Source organism: Pseudoliparis swirei, chromosome 21 (assembly GCF_029220125.1).
Source record: "Pseudoliparis swirei isolate HS2019 ecotype Mariana Trench chromosome 21, NWPU_hadal_v1, whole genome shotgun sequence".
Classification (NCBI taxonomy): domain Eukaryota; kingdom Metazoa; phylum Chordata; class Actinopteri; order Perciformes; family Liparidae; genus Pseudoliparis; species Pseudoliparis swirei.
The window spans coordinates 17,934,392-17,955,103 of NC_079408.1; the positions used below are offsets into that span (position 1 = coordinate 17,934,392).

The window sequence follows — 20,712 nt, forward strand, 5'->3', positions numbered from 1 at the left end:
TCATCTTTGATGGAGAGGCTCGTGGAGCCCGTAGGTGTCACTCGTTGGACAACATTTCTAAATGATTCTCGCTCTGAGTTGAGTTTATTTCTCTCCCCACACTGATGCTGACCTTCTCTCTCGTCTCCTTCCAGACCCAGATCGATCAGTACATCGACGTGATCCGCACTCAAGTCAACACCACGATGGCCAAGTAAGTGAATCAAGAGGTGGGCGAGGAGCGTGCTCTCGACGTGGCTTCATCGGCTTCTTCACGCCGTTTTGTTTTTGTCTCACAGGTTGCAAGAGAAACTTCCCGGAGCTGTGAAGCGCAGCAAAACTGAATGATCAACCCCCAATTCGAAGCCTCCATGTCACCATCATCCTCCTCCTCCTCTCCATCACCATCTTGGAGCCCCCTGACCTTCTCCTCCCCCTCTCCAGATGCCCCCCCGCCCCAGTCTAACTCCCCCCTATTCCATCAACCATCGCCACTCTACTACACTGAACCTTGCTAGGTAGAAAATCTCTTGAGCTACTCGATATTCAATGTAAAACTACTGCGCAGCTTAACTTAAAAAGCATTAAAAAGAACTGTGCCTGTGCAGACAGGAAGCGTGTTGCTAGCGAGGAAGTGAGTTGCACCGCGGCGGGGGACGGAGGCCGGGACGCGTGAACTAGACTGAATCATGACCTGGTGTCGTCGTGTAGAGCGAGCAGGGGGGTGATGGCGGTTGACGTCTCAAAAACAAGCAAACGTCTGTACTTAAAACCACAAAGGCAAACGGATCATTTAAGATGGAGAAGTAAAGATAACAAAAAAAGACAGACAAATGTTTTGGGTGTACTTGTGGCTCGTCTTATCCTGCTCTCTTAATCTACAGCTGGTCGTATGAGTTATTTCTAGAGGCTGCTAACGGGTTTGCTGTCCTTTAGCCTCCGTTCAGCTCACAGCTACATCTGTATGTTTCTGCAATGCACTGAACATTTATTCTTTTCAAGCTCACGAGCAGGTTGAAATAAAAGCGTTGGAACACTGAGCCAGCTGTCATGATTTGGTCTAGTTCACCTTGATCAGATGCTTTCTCTTGAACCGTTCTCTGTATGTAAATATCCACCTGAAGACGACGACAGGCTCTCTGTCTCGTTCGCTCTCTGTCGCTCTCTTTCTGTCTCTCTCTTTCTCTGCTGTACAGAACACATTAGTCGCGCTTTTTATATCAAATGAAAAGTTCCCTCGCAGCTCCTGTTGTCGCACCTGTTGAAGCCACAGTGTTGAGGTCTCGCGCTCGTGTACATTTTTATTATTCGTCTCACTGCTTATTACTATTATTGATATTATTATAGGTGATTTTGACTCCCTAGTAGCTTGACAACGGTATTGTAAGAGTTCTGTTAAGTGTCATTGAGCTTCGTTTCAAACTGGGTCCCTGGTGGTTTGATAAGTTAAGAGATCGACGTCTCAGAGCGGCTCCCAGCTCACTGCTGGTGCGGTGGAAAGTCTACTGGTGGAGTAAAGAAGGTGCCCCCAGAATAAATATGGACGTGTATCTCGATTCATTAAAAGATCCTCCGGAGCTTTGATGAAAAGAGAGAATAATAAAAAATTAAGTTAAAATGTGTTTGTCCTTTTTTTGTAGTTTTGGGTGAAAATTAGACTTTCACTCCCAAAAGTAATAATAATAATAATCAATTGAACTGAATAAAAAAAAGAATTTGTTTTTGCTTTTAAAATTGTTTCAATTAAATAATGTTTTCCAAGTGTAACTATTCTTTTGGAACTTGTTAGACTCCATAAGAAACTAGATCCGGTTAGATTCTGGAGCCAAACGGCTCCTTTTCTTTGTTTCCATGGAAACCGACTTTATCATGTATCACCCTGCAGACTTTGTTTAATATGATTATTACGTGACTGTTTTAATGGTGTTTAGTTAACTCTGTAAACCAAGTGATATGCTGCGTCAACACATTGTTTTAAGGGATGAATATGTCGAAGGAAATGCGTGTTCGTGCTGCGGTCCAGCTCGCTGAAGTCTCCTGAATGCACGCAGTAACTCCCCGCTGCTCCTCCTCCTCCGCCGGCCTATTTCCTGGACGTTGTCTCTGGAACATTCCTTCCCGTAAAGCCCTCCGCTGTGGGCTCGGCCCCTCTCTCTGTGCGGAAGGTTCCGTTGGAGATGCTAACTGTTAGCCGTTAACCGCCCCGGTGTCATGAGCCTGAGATCGAGGAAGACCGCGTGTGAGGGGGGGGGGGGGGGGGCACTGCTAATGTATTTCTGCATTTTGTTTATTTATTGTAATGTGGAGAAGTTGCATATTGTAGCTTTTAAGTTTGTCATCTAAAGGTTAATGTCACGCTGGTTGAGCTCATTCCGCTGATTTTAAAGGGCAGGTTCAACCAATCAACACCTGGTCTCTAGCCGTCATCCAGAGGTCACAACAAACATTTGGAACTCTTTTCAATTTATTTTTAATTTTTAATATTTCTAATGGCTAACGGCATTTAACTGAGTAAGCACTTTTTCAGTGGGACTATTTCTTCTTTGAAACAACCTAAATCCGTTGTGTAGGAGGCGGGAGGCTCCATTGACCTCTGGGTTGAACTTCCCCGCGGCCTCCAGTTGGCCCAGCGCTTATTTATGTGTAATAAAAATATATAACATGAATTAAACCTGTTCCCTCACAGCATGTTGCTTTTCTTCTGTTCCTGTTTGTCCCTGTATTCATCGGGTATTGCAGCGCGTGTATGTGAGTGAGAGGAGTGTGTTGGTCTTTGTATATATTGTTTCTCTGTCTTGTTTTATTGTTTCTCGACGTTCCTCGCTAACAGCAGCTCTGTTTTGTATTCGCTGTGACTTTGGTTCTGATTTGTGACGCTTTGGGAAGATGTTGCAGGATAAGAGAAGAACACTGTAAAAGAAGAACCAGTATGTGGTCTGTGTCCAAGTGAAGTGAATAAAACACGTCGACTGGCTGCTGGTGTGTGGCCTCGCGTCTGCAGAGAGAAACATCTTTTAGCAGCATGCCTGCAGATTTAAACAAATAAATCCACCCAGATGAAATATCTAAAATTAGAAGCTTTGATTTGAAGCTGCTGTCTGTTTGGGTGGAGAGAGGATGAGAGCTTCTACTTCTAGGCCTTACTAAAACCTTTAATACATTGCAGGTCATAAGCCCAGCCTGTGTGTTAGTAATGGAGTCACAGCCCTGGAGAGAATGAGGCGTAAAGCCTTATCTTCCAGATGAACCGGTGCAGTGGGTACAAACTATAATCATAAGCTCGACATGTACTGAGCATCCGTGTAGAAGTAGTTCATCATCACGACGAGCTGATGTCCTCGCCACATCAGATGTAGAACGCAAACAGGATCAGAAGGTGATGTCTTCTGGGTAATATGATGTAATTATTACGACTGTATTTACGTATTTGACATGAGGTCCTGTGACGTTGCCTCTGTAAGAGCCAATCAGAAGAGAGTCCTTCACCAGACAACATTATTATTACCGGGCAACCCAACCCATTAGATGCAATATTTCATCCATTTGATATTTGTATTAATTCATTTCTTTTATTGATTAATTTGAGTCCAAATTGTAAAAATAAATTGGGATAATTATTATGCATTTTTCTGCTGGCGCCCATGACGACAGCAGTGGTCCACGTCATATTTGGGGTCCACCATAAGGCATACGTGTATATGCACATACAGGAGACCTGAAGACGTCTTCCAAGACCTTCGTTTGAATTGGCGTCTCATCTCAACGTGGCGTTCAGGGGACACACGAGAAGGAAGCGTTCACAGCGGGCGGTGTCGAGTGTTTATTGAAGGAGAGAATCGATGTCACATGTCGGCCATATACAAACGAAAAGGTGAACAGACGAGGTGAGGGAACAACGAGAGGCCAGAGGACCTCTCCTCACCAGCACACACACACACACACACACACTCCCTCATTCATTTCACTGGAACTTACTTCATTTTAAATATTTAAGTGCTATCCATCTCAGAGGTCATGTGGAGTGATGTGGGGGCGTGTTCTCAGCCGGTAAGAACCAATGAGATGAGGGAATACAGACTAAAGCTTCCCCTCAGGAACGGAGGGACCTCAATGCAGATTTTGGAAAATTACAATTTGAACTATGACCTCATTCTCTGACTTTATTGTTAAGTTATTACAGACTTTCTTTTGTTCTATTGCGACTTCATATCGAACATTTAATACTTTCAGTACTAAGACTTTCTTTGCGTAATATGACTTGTTGCTTTATTCCAACTCTATTCCTCAAATATATAAAACAAAATTCGATAATATTCTTCTCAAAATACGACTTTATTTTCTCAAATTATTTGTGTTTTTTTTCTTAAATTCAGACTTTATTCTGAAATGAGTTTTCCCCCAAAATCCACTGAAATCATGAGTTCTCCTCACTGGTTCTCCTCCAACCCGACGTGGGTCCAGGATCTCCAGGAGCTGAAGACGACGGCTGCAGCGCGTGGAACAGAATCCCTGAGTTACACTTTCCAGGTGAAGAATCTTCTGGAAGCTTCTCTCCAGCGTCTCCTCGTCGCACACATGTTGTAATGTTGAATACAAAATAATAAAAAAGCGAAGCTGGAGCAAACCCTTCAAAGCAAAAGCCGACGAGCTCCTGAGAACCACGTCGGCCACATCTTGAATGAAGTAGAAAAAACGACATAATTACAAACACGCTTTGTAGAAACTCGGGTGCATAAAAGTGCTCGTAGAAAGGAAAAATATCTATTCTTTCATAAATGTACCTATTCTTTAGTTGTGCAGTTTCAGCTGTGATGTCGATGATGGACTGACGAGATAACATATCTCATTATAACGGGCGACGGCGAGGACGTCGCCTCCTTCACTGTAAACACGGAGGTAATAGAGGAGGGAGGGGACCGCCCTCTTCATTGTCTTCAGCATTACAGCTCAGTCTCATCCGATTGGCCGACAGGAAGCTCGACTTCTTCTATTGGGGACAAGGTGTTGTCTTCATGTCTTCTTGTCTTCATGTCTTCACACATCAGCCTAGCAGTTCTGCCTCAACGGAGACCCCAACTTCCTGAGAGCGTAAGACTCAAGCAAGTCCTGGACCCCAGCTGGGACCCCTAATGGGACCCACCTGGACTCATTCTGGGACCCGACCTGGACCCCTTCTAGGACCCATCATGGGACCTCTCCTGGGACCCCACCTGGACTCTCCTCCTGGAACCCCACCTGGACCCCTCCTAGGACCCCTAATGGGTCCCACCTGGACCCATTCTGGGACCCCACCTGGACCCCTCCTAGGACCTCTAATGGGACCCTACCTGGACCCCCTAATGGGACCCCATCTAGACCCCTAATGGAACCCCACCTAGACCCCTAATGGGGCTGAGATAAATACAAAACATTGCATACAAATATGCCAATTTGGAGTTGTAGAATATAAAAATCCAACACTTTAGACTTTTCAAATCTAAAGCCCTGTTCCAGAATCGGGGACCGGTCCGACCAGAGTGTGTTCACTGATGGGCTGGATGGACCTTAGTGCCATGATGCCACCCAGCCAGAGGCAAGGCCAAAGTTTGCCGAGGTCAAAGGTTACTGAGGTCAAAGGCTACCCTGGGTCAATGGTTTCAAATGACTTTCACTTTTTTTCCGGTGGTGACCTTTCCTTTGTGGCAGTTGCTACCTGAATACTCTCAGACTCGGGGGGGGGGGGGGGGGGGGGTCCAACGATACTCAGATGTTCAGCCATCATGACAACCATGTTTACATTTCACTCTGCAGAGATTTTGTGAAGTCAGGAGGGGCAAAGGAGTGAGATTAAAACCCTGTTTGGCAAATACTTCAAATCCCTTTCAGAGAGGAGGTGGTGGCGGCGGCGGCGGCGGCGGCGGCCGGCTCGGTGTGGCCGTGGTCCTGGGAGGAGACGCAGTCGTCGGAGTGGATGAAGTGCAGCGCGGCCTGGTTGTAGCTCAGCAGCGCCTGCTGCTTCTCCTCGGGCCCGTAGTCCAGCGAGTGGGGGTGCACCTGCTGCACGTGCCTCTTGATGGTGCTGACCTTCAGCGTGGCCAGCGTGGCGCCGCACACCATGCAGATGAGGCCGTGCCGGCGGCAGTCGTAGTCCATCAGGTACTCCGTCCGCCAGCGCACCTGGTAGTTCCTCCGCTGGTCCTTGCCGGGGTAGTGGCCGTGGCGGGGGGGCGCGGCGCTGTCGTCCCTCGCTTTGCTTTTCCCGCTCACGCCCTCCTCCTCCTTCACGGCTCTCAAGTCGGGGGAGGCGTCCTCGTTCATCTCTGCCGCCGTGTTTAAGATGTCCGCCTCCGGGTCGGTTTCTGCTGAACACGGCAGATTAGACTGAAGGAAAGCAGCGACTCACACACGAGGAGGCGTGGCCACGCCGCACGCTGCCGCGTCGCCACGCCAACCGTGAGGACTGATGTCAGGACAACGATAAAGTGTAGATGTAAGAGTGGTGTGTGTGAACGCCTTCATGACGGTCAAAAGCACTTCTTCTATCTTTTGGGACAGAAACGTTCCCCAGATGCATTTCAGTGGAAATGTAAGTCAAAGCTTTGAATGTGAAACATTTGCGCAGGAAGTGACGGACAGGCTCAACATCGGTGGAATGAAACGCAAAGATGAAGCGATTTGGAATAATAATGGTGGAAATGGACAAGAACAGAATATCTGGACACAAAGAGACTGAATCCAGATTGAAATGGTTGGAGCTTCTCACCGTCTTGAGCTCCCGGGCTTTCACTGGAGTACTCTTTGGTCCAGGCGGCGGCCATGGCCTCCCTCTCCTGCCGGCTCAGGGTGGTGGTCTCGGGGTGACACTCCTGGATGTGGCGGCGGAAGCTGCTGACCTTGACCTCGTGCAGCACCTGAGAGCACACCATGCAGAAGGCGCCGCGGCCCCGAGGCCCGTGGGCCACCAGGTAGTCGAGGCGCAGCCGCCACGGGTCGCCCTCGTGCAGCCGCCTCTTCCTGGGCTGCCGGGGGGGCGGGGCTCCCCGGGGCGCCGCTCCGACACCTCCGTTCTCCCCGATGAAGTCCGCGTCCTGAGTTAACGGGCCGTCGCCGTCCGGGTCCGAGTCCGCGTCGACCGGCGTGGCCTTCACTTCCTGAGCGAAGAGGTCCAGGCCGCCTTCTTTGGTGTCGGGCTCTGGTTTGATTGAGGGTTCTGGCGGATCTGTTGAACAGGACACATGGTTGGACTCCACGGTACCGCGGTCCTGATGGACTCACCGTGCTGCCGGTCCTACCGTGAGCCTGCGCCCAGGCCTGCAGGATGCAGTGCTTCTCCACGGCGCTGTAGACCAGCGAGGTGGGGTGTGTGTCCAGCACGTGGCTCTTGATGTGGTCCAGGTGCAGCGAGGGCAGCTCGCCGCCGCACACCATGCACAGCAGCCGGCCGGCCGCCGCCTCGTACTCCATCAGGAACTCCTGGCGGAACCAGGCGTGCAGCGAGTCGTTCAGGTAGCGCTCCAGGGTCCGGGCCGACGGCCCCGCCGGCTCCGCCTCCTCCTCCTGGGGCTGCTGGGGGGCGTCGCCCTCCTCGGAGCTCGGGGGTCGTTCCGGCTCCGAGGGTTCGGCTGCATTTACAAAATATAAAGTTGTTATCATCTCTTTAGTTTAGATGCCGTTAGTTGGTGATGACGTCGTGAACCGGAACAACGAGCTCACGAAGCGTCAGACGAGAAACATACACCTCTGTTATGATGCATCTCCGGGCTTCTGTTGAAGGTATATTAACGCTCATATTTAAATACACAGAGTCCTCTCATTATAGATTAGAGGACTGTGACGGGGCTGAATTTGCAAAGCGTTGGAGACACTACAAAGCTGAGTTTATCCTTTGAGTAATACACTTCTGTGATCGGTTGTGAGGAGGAGATCCACCTCGATGAGCCGAGCATGAAGGTCCACGCTGAACGTCAGTGTTGAATCGGACGGATTAGACAGACCTTGTTTTTCATCACACATCGACTATTATTTTGCCGTCTGGGTTTTTAATCTGATGGACGGCAGCTTCCCCAAAGGGAACGTTGTTCTCCGTGGTGTGAAACATGGAAACATGCGCTGCTGCCGGGCCCTCAGGTCCAGCCCCAACCCATCCCCACTGATCATGACATCATCCTCCACCCGCGAGCGAAACCCATACTGCCACCACGCGCGAGCTCCGGAGAACTCACGTCGAGAGTCCGACCCGTCGGCAGCGCGGCGGTCCGAGTCCGGCCGCTCCTCTGTCTCCGGCGCCGCGGAGCCGTACGACCTCTGAACGCCCCCCAGGCTCAGGTGGCTCTCCCAGCCGGAGCGGATGACCTCCTTGTCGGCGGCGCTCCACAGCAGCGAGTCGGGGTGCTTCTGCCGGATGTGCCTCTTGATGGTGCTGAGCTTCAGCGTGGCCAGCGAGCTGCCGCACACCATGCAGATCATGCCGTGCCGCCGGGGGTCGAAGTCCATCAGGTACTCGCAGCGCCAGTACTCGTGGTAGTAGCGCCGGTGGTCCCGTCCCGGAATCCGGCTCAGGCCCGGCCGCGAGGCCCTCTGGACCCTGGGCTTCCGGGCGGAGGGCCCGGGGGCCGGGGACAGGAGGAACGGCTGGTCCAGGCCCTCCGTGATGTTCCAGTAGCTGGTGCCTGGAGACGTGGCGGGCTCTGACTCCTCCCCCTCAGCGTGGCCATTGGCGAGGCCGTCCTCGTCTGGGACGGGAGACAAACGAGATCAATCCGGTTCACCACACCGTCAAAATGTACAGTAGCATGTGAGGTATATTATACAGAACTCTGGTGTTTTAACGGGCTCCAGGGTCCCTGTGCCGCCATGCTTTCCCCCAGTGAGGATGAACCACGTGTCCTCACACCTGGCCTGTATTCTGTTGGCTCACCTCATGTGACGTCATCTTTAATTCGCGTTATTTACTCCACTATCTCCTGATTATGATGGTTCGTGAGGCCGCTGTGCCGCCGCTGTCCGCTAGGGGGCAGCGGCGGCCCTCCAGCCGCCTGCCCGGTGCTGTTGAGCCTTTGTTTATAGGAGCCACCAGGCGGAGGGGCCATGCTGCTACGGCATTGTCCCCGACACGGATTAACTGACAATGGCCGAGGCTCTGACAGCCGCCAGCCGCACGTCGCGGCGAGAAGCGCCGGGAACAACAACACGTATTGATTGTAAACGGTCTCTTTACCTCCCAGGTCACTCTCCTCCCGCGTCGCTTCCTCCTCTCCGCCTATTCTCAATGAGAGCAGCTCCGCCTGCTCGGCGCGCTCCTCGCTGCCCCCCCCCGGTTCTCTGCCCTCCATCCCGGCCGCGGTGCTGCTCGTGGGTCGTGGTGCTGCTCTCCTCACCGGGACATGTCACGACCACAGCCCTGTGACATGCTCGCGCCGCTCGACACGCATCTGTCGCGAGCCCATCGCCGAGGAGCCCGAGCTCTCCGGTGTGTCCCCCACGCGCGCGCGCCCCGCACGGGAGCCAAGTTAACTTTTCATATGTCTCTCCCGTCGAGCCGGCGGTCCGCGCCGTGTCCTCCGTCCGGCCAGAGCAGTGGCGCCGCGGCGCAGGCCTCCAGTGAGGTATTTTAAGGCTCTTGCTTGTCTTCGGGGTGGGGAGCCGACTAGGGGCCCCTGGGGCTCCTTAAGGGGCTCCTGGGTAAATTTAAAGAGACAGTAGCAGCGTCGACAATGCACACCCACCCCGGGTGGGGAGGGGGTGCAGAGCAGCGGGCGCTAATACTGATAAGCCGCTAATACTGACGCTGTTGTTCTCCCGGCGCGAAGCGGCGGAGCGGCGGGAGAACAACGAGGCGGGTCCATCAGGGCCCCGAGCTGGAGCTCATGATATGCGGCGATGGGGGAGGGGGAGGGGGTCGGGGCTATACTCTTATTATAAAAACACATCCGGTGTTTTAACAAGCTATTTTCACAACCTGAGTTATAATACAGAGGGAATATGTATCTTCTTTAATAAACAATTAATTCAAGAGCCTCAATGGACGTTGCTTTGTCTGAACAATGGACCCCCCCCACACACACACACACACAAACCAATATGATGAGGATCCTAGAAACAAGAACCGTTATTGTGTAAAACCATGTACACTACAATCATATATTCTCTTATCAAATGTTATTGATTTGATTGAAGTCACCCAAAATAAGATGTATGAATATATTGTGTGTTCTTCACAGCCCTCTGTGTCATCACTACACGTCCCACCACACGGACTCATGAACATATGTGATCGTTGAGCTTATGATTCTGTCTTTCTGCTCGTGAATGGAGGTCATCTGTTGAAGAAGCCGATAAATCAATGAACATTTGTCCAACGCTAACTCCAGTTATCCGAGCTGTGTGTGATGTGGCTCTCTTGTGATTGGCTGTTGAGTCCTGCTCCACATTCACGTCCCTCTACATGAACAACGAGTCCTCCTTCCAGCCTCGCGGCGCCGCTCAGCTCCTCGACGCAGTGATGTTATTCCTCATCAACATTTCGTGGTTTCCAGCGGAGGGGGGCGTGTTGCTGCTCTGCGTGCCCGCGCCACGCAGCGTTACGCGCGCGCACGCAGAGCAGGCATCCAGGTCCCACATCCGGGTACTTTTGAAGCGTTGTCAAGGCAGCCTCAGCGAGCACGGCTGGCTGGCGGAAAGTAGCTGCAGTGTCCTGGCAGCGTCTCTGACCAGACAAAAAAACATTCACAAAAAACTGTCCCGGAAAGTTAGCTGTAACTCAAAGGTATCGGGTATGCATGTTTTTCTTCCGCACGTTTCCGGGCGTCGTGCTTTACGGCAGCACTGTGCGGGGCTTCCTCGCCTCTTTCCGGGCAGGCGGCGCAGACAGCCGCCCGGTGGACAACGGGAGCCTGTCCATTGTGAGACACTCCGCGCTCCGGGCTCGACGTACGCCCTCAACGCCGCGATGTCCCCGCTGCGCGTCGGTGTGCGGGCCGGTGGATCTCGGCCGCTTCGCCGCGTCTTCAGTCCAATAGTCGCAGAATAAAGACTAAAATGGCTCTCGACAGATACAACGTGTGATAGAAAGGGACAGCTTTAAAGGGACAGTGTCAGCGCGCTCCCTTCCTGGTTCCCGGAGCTCAGGCTACTCTGTTACCCCCTGCGCGCGACGTGCTTTGTATCGTAACGATGCCGCTGGATGGATATTTAATATGCTTATGTCACAACGCAGCATCTTAATATTCAGCTAACTGTACGGTGTACTCCGCCTCACGTGGACATCGTGTTGTGAGAGCAGCTGGCGGCTGGTAGCTTCATTGTCTGTTGATTAGCGTCCATTCCACTCTGGAGATGGCAGGAGCTCTCATGGGACATGGAGTAAAGAAAGAGTCGAACACAAAAGAAGAGTAAGAGTGTTTCACACAGTGGGAACACGTTGCATCCGACATGGTTCACACCTGTGTTAAACCAGTGATGCATAACATCTGAAATGTAAATCGGTGTTCTCATGTGGCGTTATGATGTGGATGTATCACAACCCTCATGACCACATCTACAGTTATTCACGTGGGATATTGCATGTTAGATGGATGTTTGGATATTTTTCGTGTTAAATATTTGATAGTCACTTCTATCATGTAAATATTTTTATTTTTTCATATAATCGTTTAATAATCTTCACTTCCCCAGATTTCCAACGCGACCCAGTAACACCGCTCTGCCCCGTATTCTGTTGAGGTCGTGTTGTACTGGAGAGCATTATATTGAACGGAAACACATCGACTCTATGAGCTGTTGTAGTGTTGGATTGATTTAATTGACAGGTGTACCTAATACATGTCCGCTTGGTTCTCCTTTGTAAAGACACAATCTAAATGTTCCAGATAGCAGGTTTATGACAGAGTAACATGCCATTCTCTGTGCTCTTTCCGTTCCTCAGGACGTCCGCATACCGATGTGATCTCCGTGAGATTAGGCAGCTGCTCAGCCGAGCCCAGCATCATGTCTGAGGACGTGTAAGTCGATGCCGGCGAGGATTCTAGACTGACGGGATGAATTGAATCGACGCGACGAGGGAAGAACCAACGAGCGCCGGTTGGATGACAACCGATGGGCCGTCGAAGCTGGCGATGCCGACTGCAAAAGAGAAAGGTGGCTCCCCGTCCCACCGCTACCGGCCGGCCTCAGAGTACGATGACGCCACCCTCACCCAAAAGAGACAGTACTGGAGAACCAAGAAGCGAGAGCAGAGGGCCCGGCTGACGGAGCGCAGAGGGAAGCTTCTCCACCTGCACGGCCCTGCCGTGGGGGCGGCCACGCTCTCCGACCCCTTCGCTGCTTTCGCTCCTCCTTTGCAGAGCGACGACGACTCGTGCAAAACGCTCGCCGTCTCTGGGAATACGGACTTCGGGGCCAGCTCTGTTAAAGCCGCCGACAACCAGAAGGAGAAGTGGCTCCACACAATGAAACTTGACCGGGTCTCGCCTCAGTTGCCAGCATCGTGTTCCATCGCGGCCACAGCGAGGGGTCCTGTGAGCAGAGCCGCTACCTCACCCACGCCCAGCGGGCCACCGCTGCACCCCCGCCCCTCAGTGCCTCCAGTCAGAGTGACCGGAACCACCAACGGCAGCGCCGCTGAAGCCACGCCTCAGTCCTGTGTGTCCATGCAGGGCGCATCAGTCCCCAACGCACAACACAAGGCACAAGTAGCATTACGCATCCTCCCCACGCACATGACGGGCACAGGCATGCTCCTCCTGTCTTCACCATGCGGCTCTGTGAAGACAGAGGGCGGGCCTCAGAGTGGAACAAAGAGTGCCTTGGTCACCTTGCAGAGGCCGACCGGCGGGAGCAACGCCCGTTCTCTCCCGGAGGAGGAGAGAGCGGCCAGGCGCAGAGAGCAATGGCGGATCAAGAAGCGAGAGCAGAGGGCCAAGGTGGCAGCTCAGATCGCTCGAGCCAGAGAACGGACGCAGAGCGCGGCGGAGCTGACGTTCCAGAGGCAAACGGCACAACACGCGGGACTCGTTGGAGGCAAGCCTCTGCAGCATCTTCCACCTCCGTCGTTTCTGAGAGGAGCGGGCCAGAGGCCGTGTCCCCCTCGGGCCAGAACTTCATTTACATCTGCCAGACGGGGACATTATGACCTGCAAAGTGTGGCAGGGCGTTTTGCGACCGTGAACCTGCCAGCAGATCGGATTATGGTACCAAATCCACACGGTTACAGGACCACGCCGCCGGCCCTCACGTGTGACGCTGGTTCTGTTAGAAAGCCAGCGGAGTCGATGAGAAAGTTCCCAGGTTACGGACATCTTTCCAATGTGGCCCGAGGGATCGCACGATGTCGAACACCGAGACAGAGGTTCATTGATGCCCAGAAGAGCTTCATGAATCAAAGGAACCTGAGATGTAGGTCCCCGTTACTTTCTTCCGTCTTTCACACCAGAAACATGCCCCAAATCGACCCCAACGACACGCCCGGGCAGATCATAGCCAAGCGGAGAGAGTACTGGCGGATCAAGAAGCGCGAACAGCGAGCCAAGCTGTCGATGGAGGTGAAGTCCCGGCTCAAGGAGAGGGACTCTCTGATGCGGAGGATGAAGCGTTACCAGTCGATCCTGGAGGAGATGAGGAGGGCCCGGGCGCTGGCCCAGTCGGCAGGAAGCGGCCTCGCCCACGAGACCATCGGAGGCTTCATCAAAGAGGACGGCACTCTGACCGTTCACATCCCCCAGGCTCCTTCACTGCACCACACAGACTGTCAGCTGCTGCTTGATGACACTCTCATCACAAGACCTCAGCACCAACCCAGTCCCCATGGAGTCACATCGCCCGTCCGTGTGACCCCGCCTCCCCTCCTCCGCCCAGCTCGGGTCAAAGTCTCTTTTCCTCTTGCTGGACAGTCGGTCAACGAGCCTCCAGGCTTAACCAGAGCGAGCCTGGGGGCTCCTGCTCCACACATGTTGGCTATCCAGACGGTCAGTCAGATCACACTCACTCATCCTCAGACGCCTCACGGCGCCGCGTCAGGTGTCTGGACGGCGGCGCCGAACCTCGGGGGCTGCATCATGAAGATGGCGGTGTCGAGTAATCTGTCGTCGCTCTCTCTGGATCCAAACCTGACGGAGGAGGAGAGGATGGCCAAGAAGAGGGAGTACTGGAGGATCAAGAAGCGCGAGCAGCGAGCGGCTCGCGCGTCTCGGCTGAAGCAGGGCGTCCTGCAGGCCAGGGCCAGCGCCACCTTACAGAGGAGGAGGGCCCAGAAGCTCGGAGCAATCACCTCCGCGCCATTGGGCAGAAGTCTCCCTGACCACACAGGAAATGCACAATCGCTCCCCAATGACACGCCGGCTACGCCACATGCCAACGAGATCAAACAAGAGCGTGAGTCTCTGCCAGACGTTGACCTCCATTCTCCACCAGAACACGCCCTCTGTCCAGACATCAAAGCCCCCAGCTCCCCCCCCCCCGTGCCTCCTGCTGAGCCTGACCCGGCTCTGAATGCAGAATGCCAAGCCACCACGCTGCTCGCCGTCGCCTCCATGAAGAAACTCTTGGAAGAGTCGCTGAGCACCGTGGCGGAGTGCGGCGGCGAGCCGACCGCCATCAAGACGGAGGAGGCCTCGGAGCAAGAGATGGAGCCACGCTCCCCGCCCAGTGAGGCGGCTCCCGTTGCCGCCGACTTGACAGTGGAGATAAAAAGCTGGCCGCCGGAATCCGACACCTCGCTCCGAGCGTGTTCGCCGAGCCCTCCCGTCGAGGACTCGCTCCCTCCCCTCCCCTCCTCCAGCGAGGTGGTCCTGCCCCCCACCTGCGAGCACTCGTCCCAAACGCTTTCCAACTTCATCGTGAACCCAGGCCCGGAGGCCGCTTCGCCGCGCAGAGCCCAGAGGCTTCGCGCCAAGCAGGCGGGCCTCCAGAGCGGAAAGCTCCACCACGCCCCCCTGGACCGACCGCAACCACGGCAACCACCCCGTGAGCAACGGGAGGAATGCCACAACAGCACCGCGCGACCAGCACAAGGACACCTCGGCGTGGGGGCCGAGCGCGGCGGCTCCTTCAGCCTGCAGAGGAAGAGGGAGTACTGGAAGCTGATGAAGAGGCAGCAGAGGGCCCGCGTAAGGGCCCGGCAGAAGGACCGGCAGGGGGAGTGCAGCGGTCGCCTCGCGCAGAGGAACATGCAGGTGATGCTCACACGCTGAGCTGGAGGGTCACCAAGAGCCAAGGGTCAGGGTCCTGCTCCCCTTGAGGGCGAGCTGCCCTTCTCACTAAAAAAACTGAAACATGATACTGAGTTATAATTATAGTTATAAAAAATACAAAGGAAAGCGGGTATATATGTGTGTATATATATATATACACACATATATATGTGTGTATATATATATATACACACATTTGTGCAACAGTGGCTAAGGGCAATTCTATCTCTGTATGAATTGATGTGAGCGGGAACTGTTCCTCCATGATCACGTGTGCGTGACGTGATCACGTGTGCGTGGCACTTTAGTGACCACCAACCCTCTGAAGTGCATGTGACTATTAACGCTGATCTTTGTCAATTGTTTTTGCAACGAGGCTCATTTGCATATATTTGCACAATATTGCGCCACATGTCTGCATACCTATCACCTTAATTACAAATAGCATCAAGAAGCTGCTATAGCTGGGGGGGAGAGATGGAGTGTGACGCAGTGAGGCCCAGTTCGGCTCGGGGAACACGTATGTGCATGTTTCAGATGGTTCATCGTCTGGTCGCTGTGTTTCATTGTGAATTCCCTGTTCATATCTTTGTCTTTCAGGCTCCATATCTGGTGAATATGAACATTGTGAGGGGTTTGAACCCTCCAGGAAAGCCCTCCCTCCAGCCCAGGCCACCCACAGCGCCTCTGACTGCAGCGCCCAGCGTCCCCTCCGCCGTGAGCCCCTCAACACGCAGCGCTCAGCAGTCACCTGACGCTCTCCGGGTCAAACCGCCCGTCACCAGCGTCTCCTGTTCGACCAGAAGTGAGCAGAACCACGTGAACGTCGGAACTTCACAGATCATGTCCGACGGTCGGGGAGCTCACGAGAATCCTCAACAAGCCGCGCCAGGTTCACGACAGTGGGTGTCCAAAAGCCCGGACCTGGACTCGGCCCCCTCGCTCCCCACCCTGAAGCCCCCGGACAACCCACTGTCCAGCATCAACCTTCGACCCATTGAACCCCCTCGCACTCCACAATCCAGCCCCAGTCCAATAAAAATCCCATGTTCTCGGCTTACGAGTCCGGCACACATGACACACACTCCCACCAAGCTGGCATCGATAACCGCCATGGTACCACCGAAGCCCATCCCAGGGGAGTCCGAGGAGGACTTTCTGAGGAGGAAGAGGGAGTACTGGAGGGTCAAGAAGAAGGAGCAGAGAGCCAGAAAGGCCATTCGGGACAAGGGAGTCACCCCGAGGAGGGCCCCCAACAACCTGAGGCCCATCCTGCCCGCCCAGGACACACAAACACAGGTAGATGAAAACTGTCTCACTATTATGGACGCCTAAAGCATCACTCGTTTGTTTCTCTGAACCACAACATGGTCCTCTCCGCCTGTAGGATTGTGGTCAGTGGCTGAGCTCCTCTGAGGAGTCGGAACACATCATGAGGTGAGGAAACGTGTGTTCCTGGCCTCAGATCAGTCTGCAGGCTCGATGTGGGCTCATAATGTAACCACTGCTCTCTTGCACAGCAACTCAGAGGACACCGACCCGGGAGGCTTTTGCTTCTCAAGTTACACAGCACCAGTCGAAGGTGAATCAACTGTCACTTTGAATGTCACGAAATGTTTAAAAACGAGATCAATTGTCATGAAACATGTTCTCCGACTGTAGTCGATTCGGAGCTCCTGTTCGGCGACTATGAGAACGGTAACGGCGAGGAGGACCCCGTGTCGGCCGCCGTGTGGAGGAACCGCTACCTCATGGACTACGACCCGCTCAACCAGCTGCTGGTGTGCATGGTGTGTGGAGAGCTGCAGTACTCCCACAACCTGGAGGGCGTGAGGGCCCACATCGACGAGGCCCACCCCGAGAGCCTGGCCCTGGAGCCCAGGGAGCAGCAGCAGATCCTGGAGGCCTGGGACGAGCAGGTGTCCCAGAGGGAGCGCTTCTTCACCAGCCAGCTCCAGCAGCACAGCGGGGGGGCGCTGGCAGGTACCCACACAGCACTGTGCATAGAGGGGCATACAGGAGCTCACTGGAACCATAACGATGACATCTAGAACCATAGAGGGCATAAAGGAGCTCACTGGAACCATAAGGGTGACATCTAGAACCATAGAGGGGCATACAGGAGCTCACTGGAACCATAACGATGACATCTAGAACCATAGAGGGCCATACAGGAGCTCACTGGAACCATAACGATGACATCTAGAACCATAGAGGGGCATACAGGAGCTCACTGACACCATAAGGGTGACATCTAGAACCACAGAGGGGCATAAAGGAGCTCACTGACACCATAAGGGTGACATCTAGAACCATAGAGGGGCATACAGGAGCTCACTGGAACCATAAGGGTGACATCTAGAACCATAGAGGGGCATAAAGGAGCTCACTGACACCATAACGATGACATCTAGAACCATAGAGGGGCATACAGGAGCTCACTGGAACCATAACGATGACATCTAGAACCATAGAGGGCATAAAGGAGCTCACTGGAACCATAAGGGTGACATCTAGAACCATAGAGGGGCATACAGGAGCTCACTGGAACCATAACGATGACATCTAGAACCATAGAGGGGCATAAAGGAGCTCACTGACACCATAAGGGTGACATCTAGAACCATAGAGGGGCATACAGGAGCTCACTGGAACCATAAGGGTGACATCTAGAACCATAGAGGGGCATAAAGGAGCTCACTGACACCATAACGATGACATCTAGAACCATAGAGGGGCATAAAGGAGCTCACTGGAACCATAACGATGACATCTAGAACCATAGAGGGGCATCAAGGAGCTCACTGACACCATAACGATGACATCTAGAACCATAGAGGGGCATCAAGGGGCTCACTGACACCATAAGGGTGACATCTAGAACCATAGAGGGGCATAAAGGAGCTCACTGACACCATACAAACCCTTCTATGGTATAATGGTTCCACCCAGAACCCTCTATTAGAGGTTATACACAACCCTTCTCTGGTATAATGGTTCCACCCAGAACCCTCTATTAGAGGTTATAATGGTTCCACCCAGAACCCTCTATTAGAGGTTATACAAACCCTTCTATGGTATAATGGTTCCACCCAGAACCCTCTATTAGAGGTTATACACAACCCTTCTCTGGTATAATGGTTCCACCCAGAACCCTCTATTAGAGGTTATACACAACCCTTCTATGGTAAAATGGTTCCACCCAGAACCCTCTATTAGAGGTTATACAAACCCTTCTCTGGTATAATGGTTCCACCCAGAACCCTCTATTAGAGGTTATACAAACCCTTCTATGGTATAATGGTTCCACCCAGAAAGGTTATACACAACCCTTCTGGTATAATGGTTCCACCCAGAACCCTCTATTAGAGGTTATACAAACCCTTCTATGGTATAATGGTTCCACACAGAACCCTCTATTAGAGGTTATACACAACCCTTCTATGGTATAATGGTTCCACCCTAACCCTCTCTGGGTGTTCTACAGCTTGAACAAGAACCCCCCCCCCATGGGGTTTAATCATGAACCCTTTAATATCCCAAGAGCTTCATGTCGAGTTGACGGAGGACGCTCTGTCGACGGCTCTTTGGTTCTCCAGGCGTGTCCTGTGGTTCTCCAGGTGGTTGTGGAGGCGTGTCCTGTGGTTCTCCAGGTGGTTGTGGAGGCGTGTCCTGTGGTTCTCCAGGTGGTTGTGGAGGCGTGTCCTGTGGTTCTCCAGGTGGTTGTGGAGGCGTGTCCTGTGGTTGTGGAGGCGTGTCCTGTGACGATGCCTCAGCTCATCCCTGCTGTGTGGAGGTCCAGCCACGACTGAAATCATCAGAACTTGATGAATTTTCAGACGTGTACTTACCATGTAGAAAATAAATGCTTCCAGTAATGGTTCTCTATTATTAATCAAATGAACTTACCCTCCACACATCGTTTTAAAGTATATAGTCTTTCTTGTTACTGCTTTTTTAAATGTCATTTAATTATTAATGTGTACATTAATGCTAATTTACATCTAAAGTGACACACTTTATAAAGCGCTGCCCGTATCGGCTGTGTGACGGGACACTCGGCCGTCCAGCAGACCTCAGTCGCTGGTTTTCATTTACCAAACCTGTTTTGCAGAAGCCCACCGGAACTGAGGAGGACTGCATGAGCCCCCGAGCAGGAGAACACGTGTCTGATCTATTTATTATAACCGCATCGATGTGTCTGCCTTCATCGCGTCACCGTGATGTCTGGACCGGTCAACGAGCAGCTTTACCTCATTTACTACCACGTCGTCATCATTTGTTACGTCGAAGCCGCGACGACCGACATTTTTTTCAAAAGTGTAACATTGGTGTAAAAGCAGTCTTTGTACCCGCTGGAGGCTGGAAGCATCCTGGACCTGTGAACACAGAAACACCTATATGAAATACTTTTATACTCCTCTACTTTCTAAAATCTTCACTCTTTCCTGTAAGTTCAGACATTTTCAATCACATCACCTACAAGCTGTTCATTGCTCCACTGATGATGACGTCATACAGACGCTCAGTCCCTGGCCGGTGACATGAATCCTTTTGTCTTTTCTACATAATAGTTAAACTGTATCCTCAAAGAAACAAAAGGAGCGAGGGGTCATAGAGTGAGCGGGATGACCGGACACCGCGGTGTCCTCACGTCCTCCAGCCGGAGGTGACCGGTCTCACCGGCGTTTATGTTCTAATAACACGGTGACCCTCGTTCCACACTCTCACTTTGAAAAACAAATGAACTTCTGGAGCCCGAGAGACCCAACGTCCATGATTATGTGAAGCTGGGGATTAGTCGATCAACTAATAAACAATGGGTTCAAAACTACAACAACGCGGACACCTTACAGTAACGATGCATCAAACCGTGCATTGAGAGAGTCGAGTAACGGGTCGACAAGCAGCTGCTCCGTTTTGTATAAAGTATTCGTTCTGCTGGCTCGTGTTCAGGTCCACGGAGGTTCTGGACCGTTGACGTCTGGACGGTCCTCCAGGATTCTGTTCTTCAAACCCGAATCTTACGCGTTTTCCTCCAGGACAACTTTTTTGTACAACTTTATCAAACCTTGTGCAGTTGGTGTTAGCTTCACCACCTGGCATCAACCAACCCTGCACTGTAAATACACTCAATACCCAAGTGGTTTTACAATATTTGGAGCTATGGTATTCATTATTTATTGAATCTCCTCTTATATAATTATTGATGACTCATATCTGTAAAGAGCTCCATGTTAGAGGCGTTTCTCATTTGTGAGTATTGAGAGTCCGAGGCTCTCCTGCATGAGTAGTAAAACGTTTTGTACCATTTCCATTCAGTCAAATGATGTTCTGTTTGAGCACACGGCTGTATAGAAGATGACGGCTGTATAGAAGACTGCCTGCACAGCTGCACAGTGTAGCTAGCTGGAAGTGACCAAGCTGTTCTACCTTCTGAGAATGTAATTCTGACTTGACTTGTTTCACAGCTCAAAGGGAATGTTTCAATGCTTTTTCAGTAATAAACCTTTTCTACCTTTGGGCTTTTAGGATCTGTTTTCACTCATTGATTATCAAATGTGTCCTT

General features: G+C 52.4%; 3 protein-coding genes across 7 annotated transcripts in view; 2 read left to right on the top strand and 1 right to left on the bottom strand.

Moving 5' to 3' along the window:
• rtn3 (reticulon 3) overlaps positions 1-1,019 on the top strand; it is a 31,575-nt gene extending 30,556 nt beyond the window's left edge. For all 3 annotated transcript variants that reach the window (XM_056442525.1, XM_056442526.1, XM_056442527.1), the window contains 2 exons: positions 135-193; positions 279-1,019. In XM_056442525.1, the coding sequence (XP_056298500.1) occupies positions 135-193; positions 279-327 (108 nt within the window). In that variant the 3' untranslated portion in view covers positions 328-1,019. The remainder of the gene's footprint in view (positions 1-134; positions 194-278) is intronic.
• A 2,765-nt stretch (positions 1,020-3,784) lies between these two features.
• On the bottom strand, positions 3,785-9,708 carry zfta (zinc finger translocation associated). Its single transcript, XM_056442613.1, has 5 exons — positions 9,176-9,708; positions 8,181-8,690; positions 7,251-7,580; positions 6,722-7,177; positions 3,785-6,317 (listed from the first exon to the last, which is right to left on the bottom strand). Exons 1-5 carry the CDS (start codon positions 9,288-9,290, stop codon positions 5,830-5,832), a joined length of 1,899 nt encoding a protein of 632 aa, XP_056298588.1. The 5' UTR covers positions 9,291-9,708; the 3' UTR covers positions 3,785-5,829.
• A 251-nt stretch (positions 9,709-9,959) lies between these two features.
• si:dkey-28a3.2 (uncharacterized) lies at positions 9,960-20,669 on the top strand. Of its 3 annotated transcripts, none has more exons than XM_056442707.1 (7): positions 9,960-11,348; positions 11,882-15,125; positions 15,744-16,442; positions 16,531-16,580; positions 16,664-16,725; positions 16,806-17,126; positions 19,258-20,669. In XM_056442707.1, the coding sequence occupies exons 2-7, from the start codon at positions 12,042-12,044 to the stop codon at positions 19,272-19,274; spliced, it is 4,233 nt and encodes a 1,410-aa protein (XP_056298682.1). In that variant the 5' UTR covers positions 9,960-11,348; positions 11,882-12,041; the 3' UTR covers positions 19,275-20,669. The 3 variants fall into 3 exon arrangements, with proteins under 3 accessions (XP_056298682.1, XP_056298684.1, XP_056298683.1); XM_056442709.1 differs by having other exon boundaries at positions 9,960-10,730; XM_056442708.1 differs by having other exon boundaries at positions 9,960-10,723.
• The last annotated feature ends 43 nt before the right edge of the window (positions 20,670-20,712 follow it).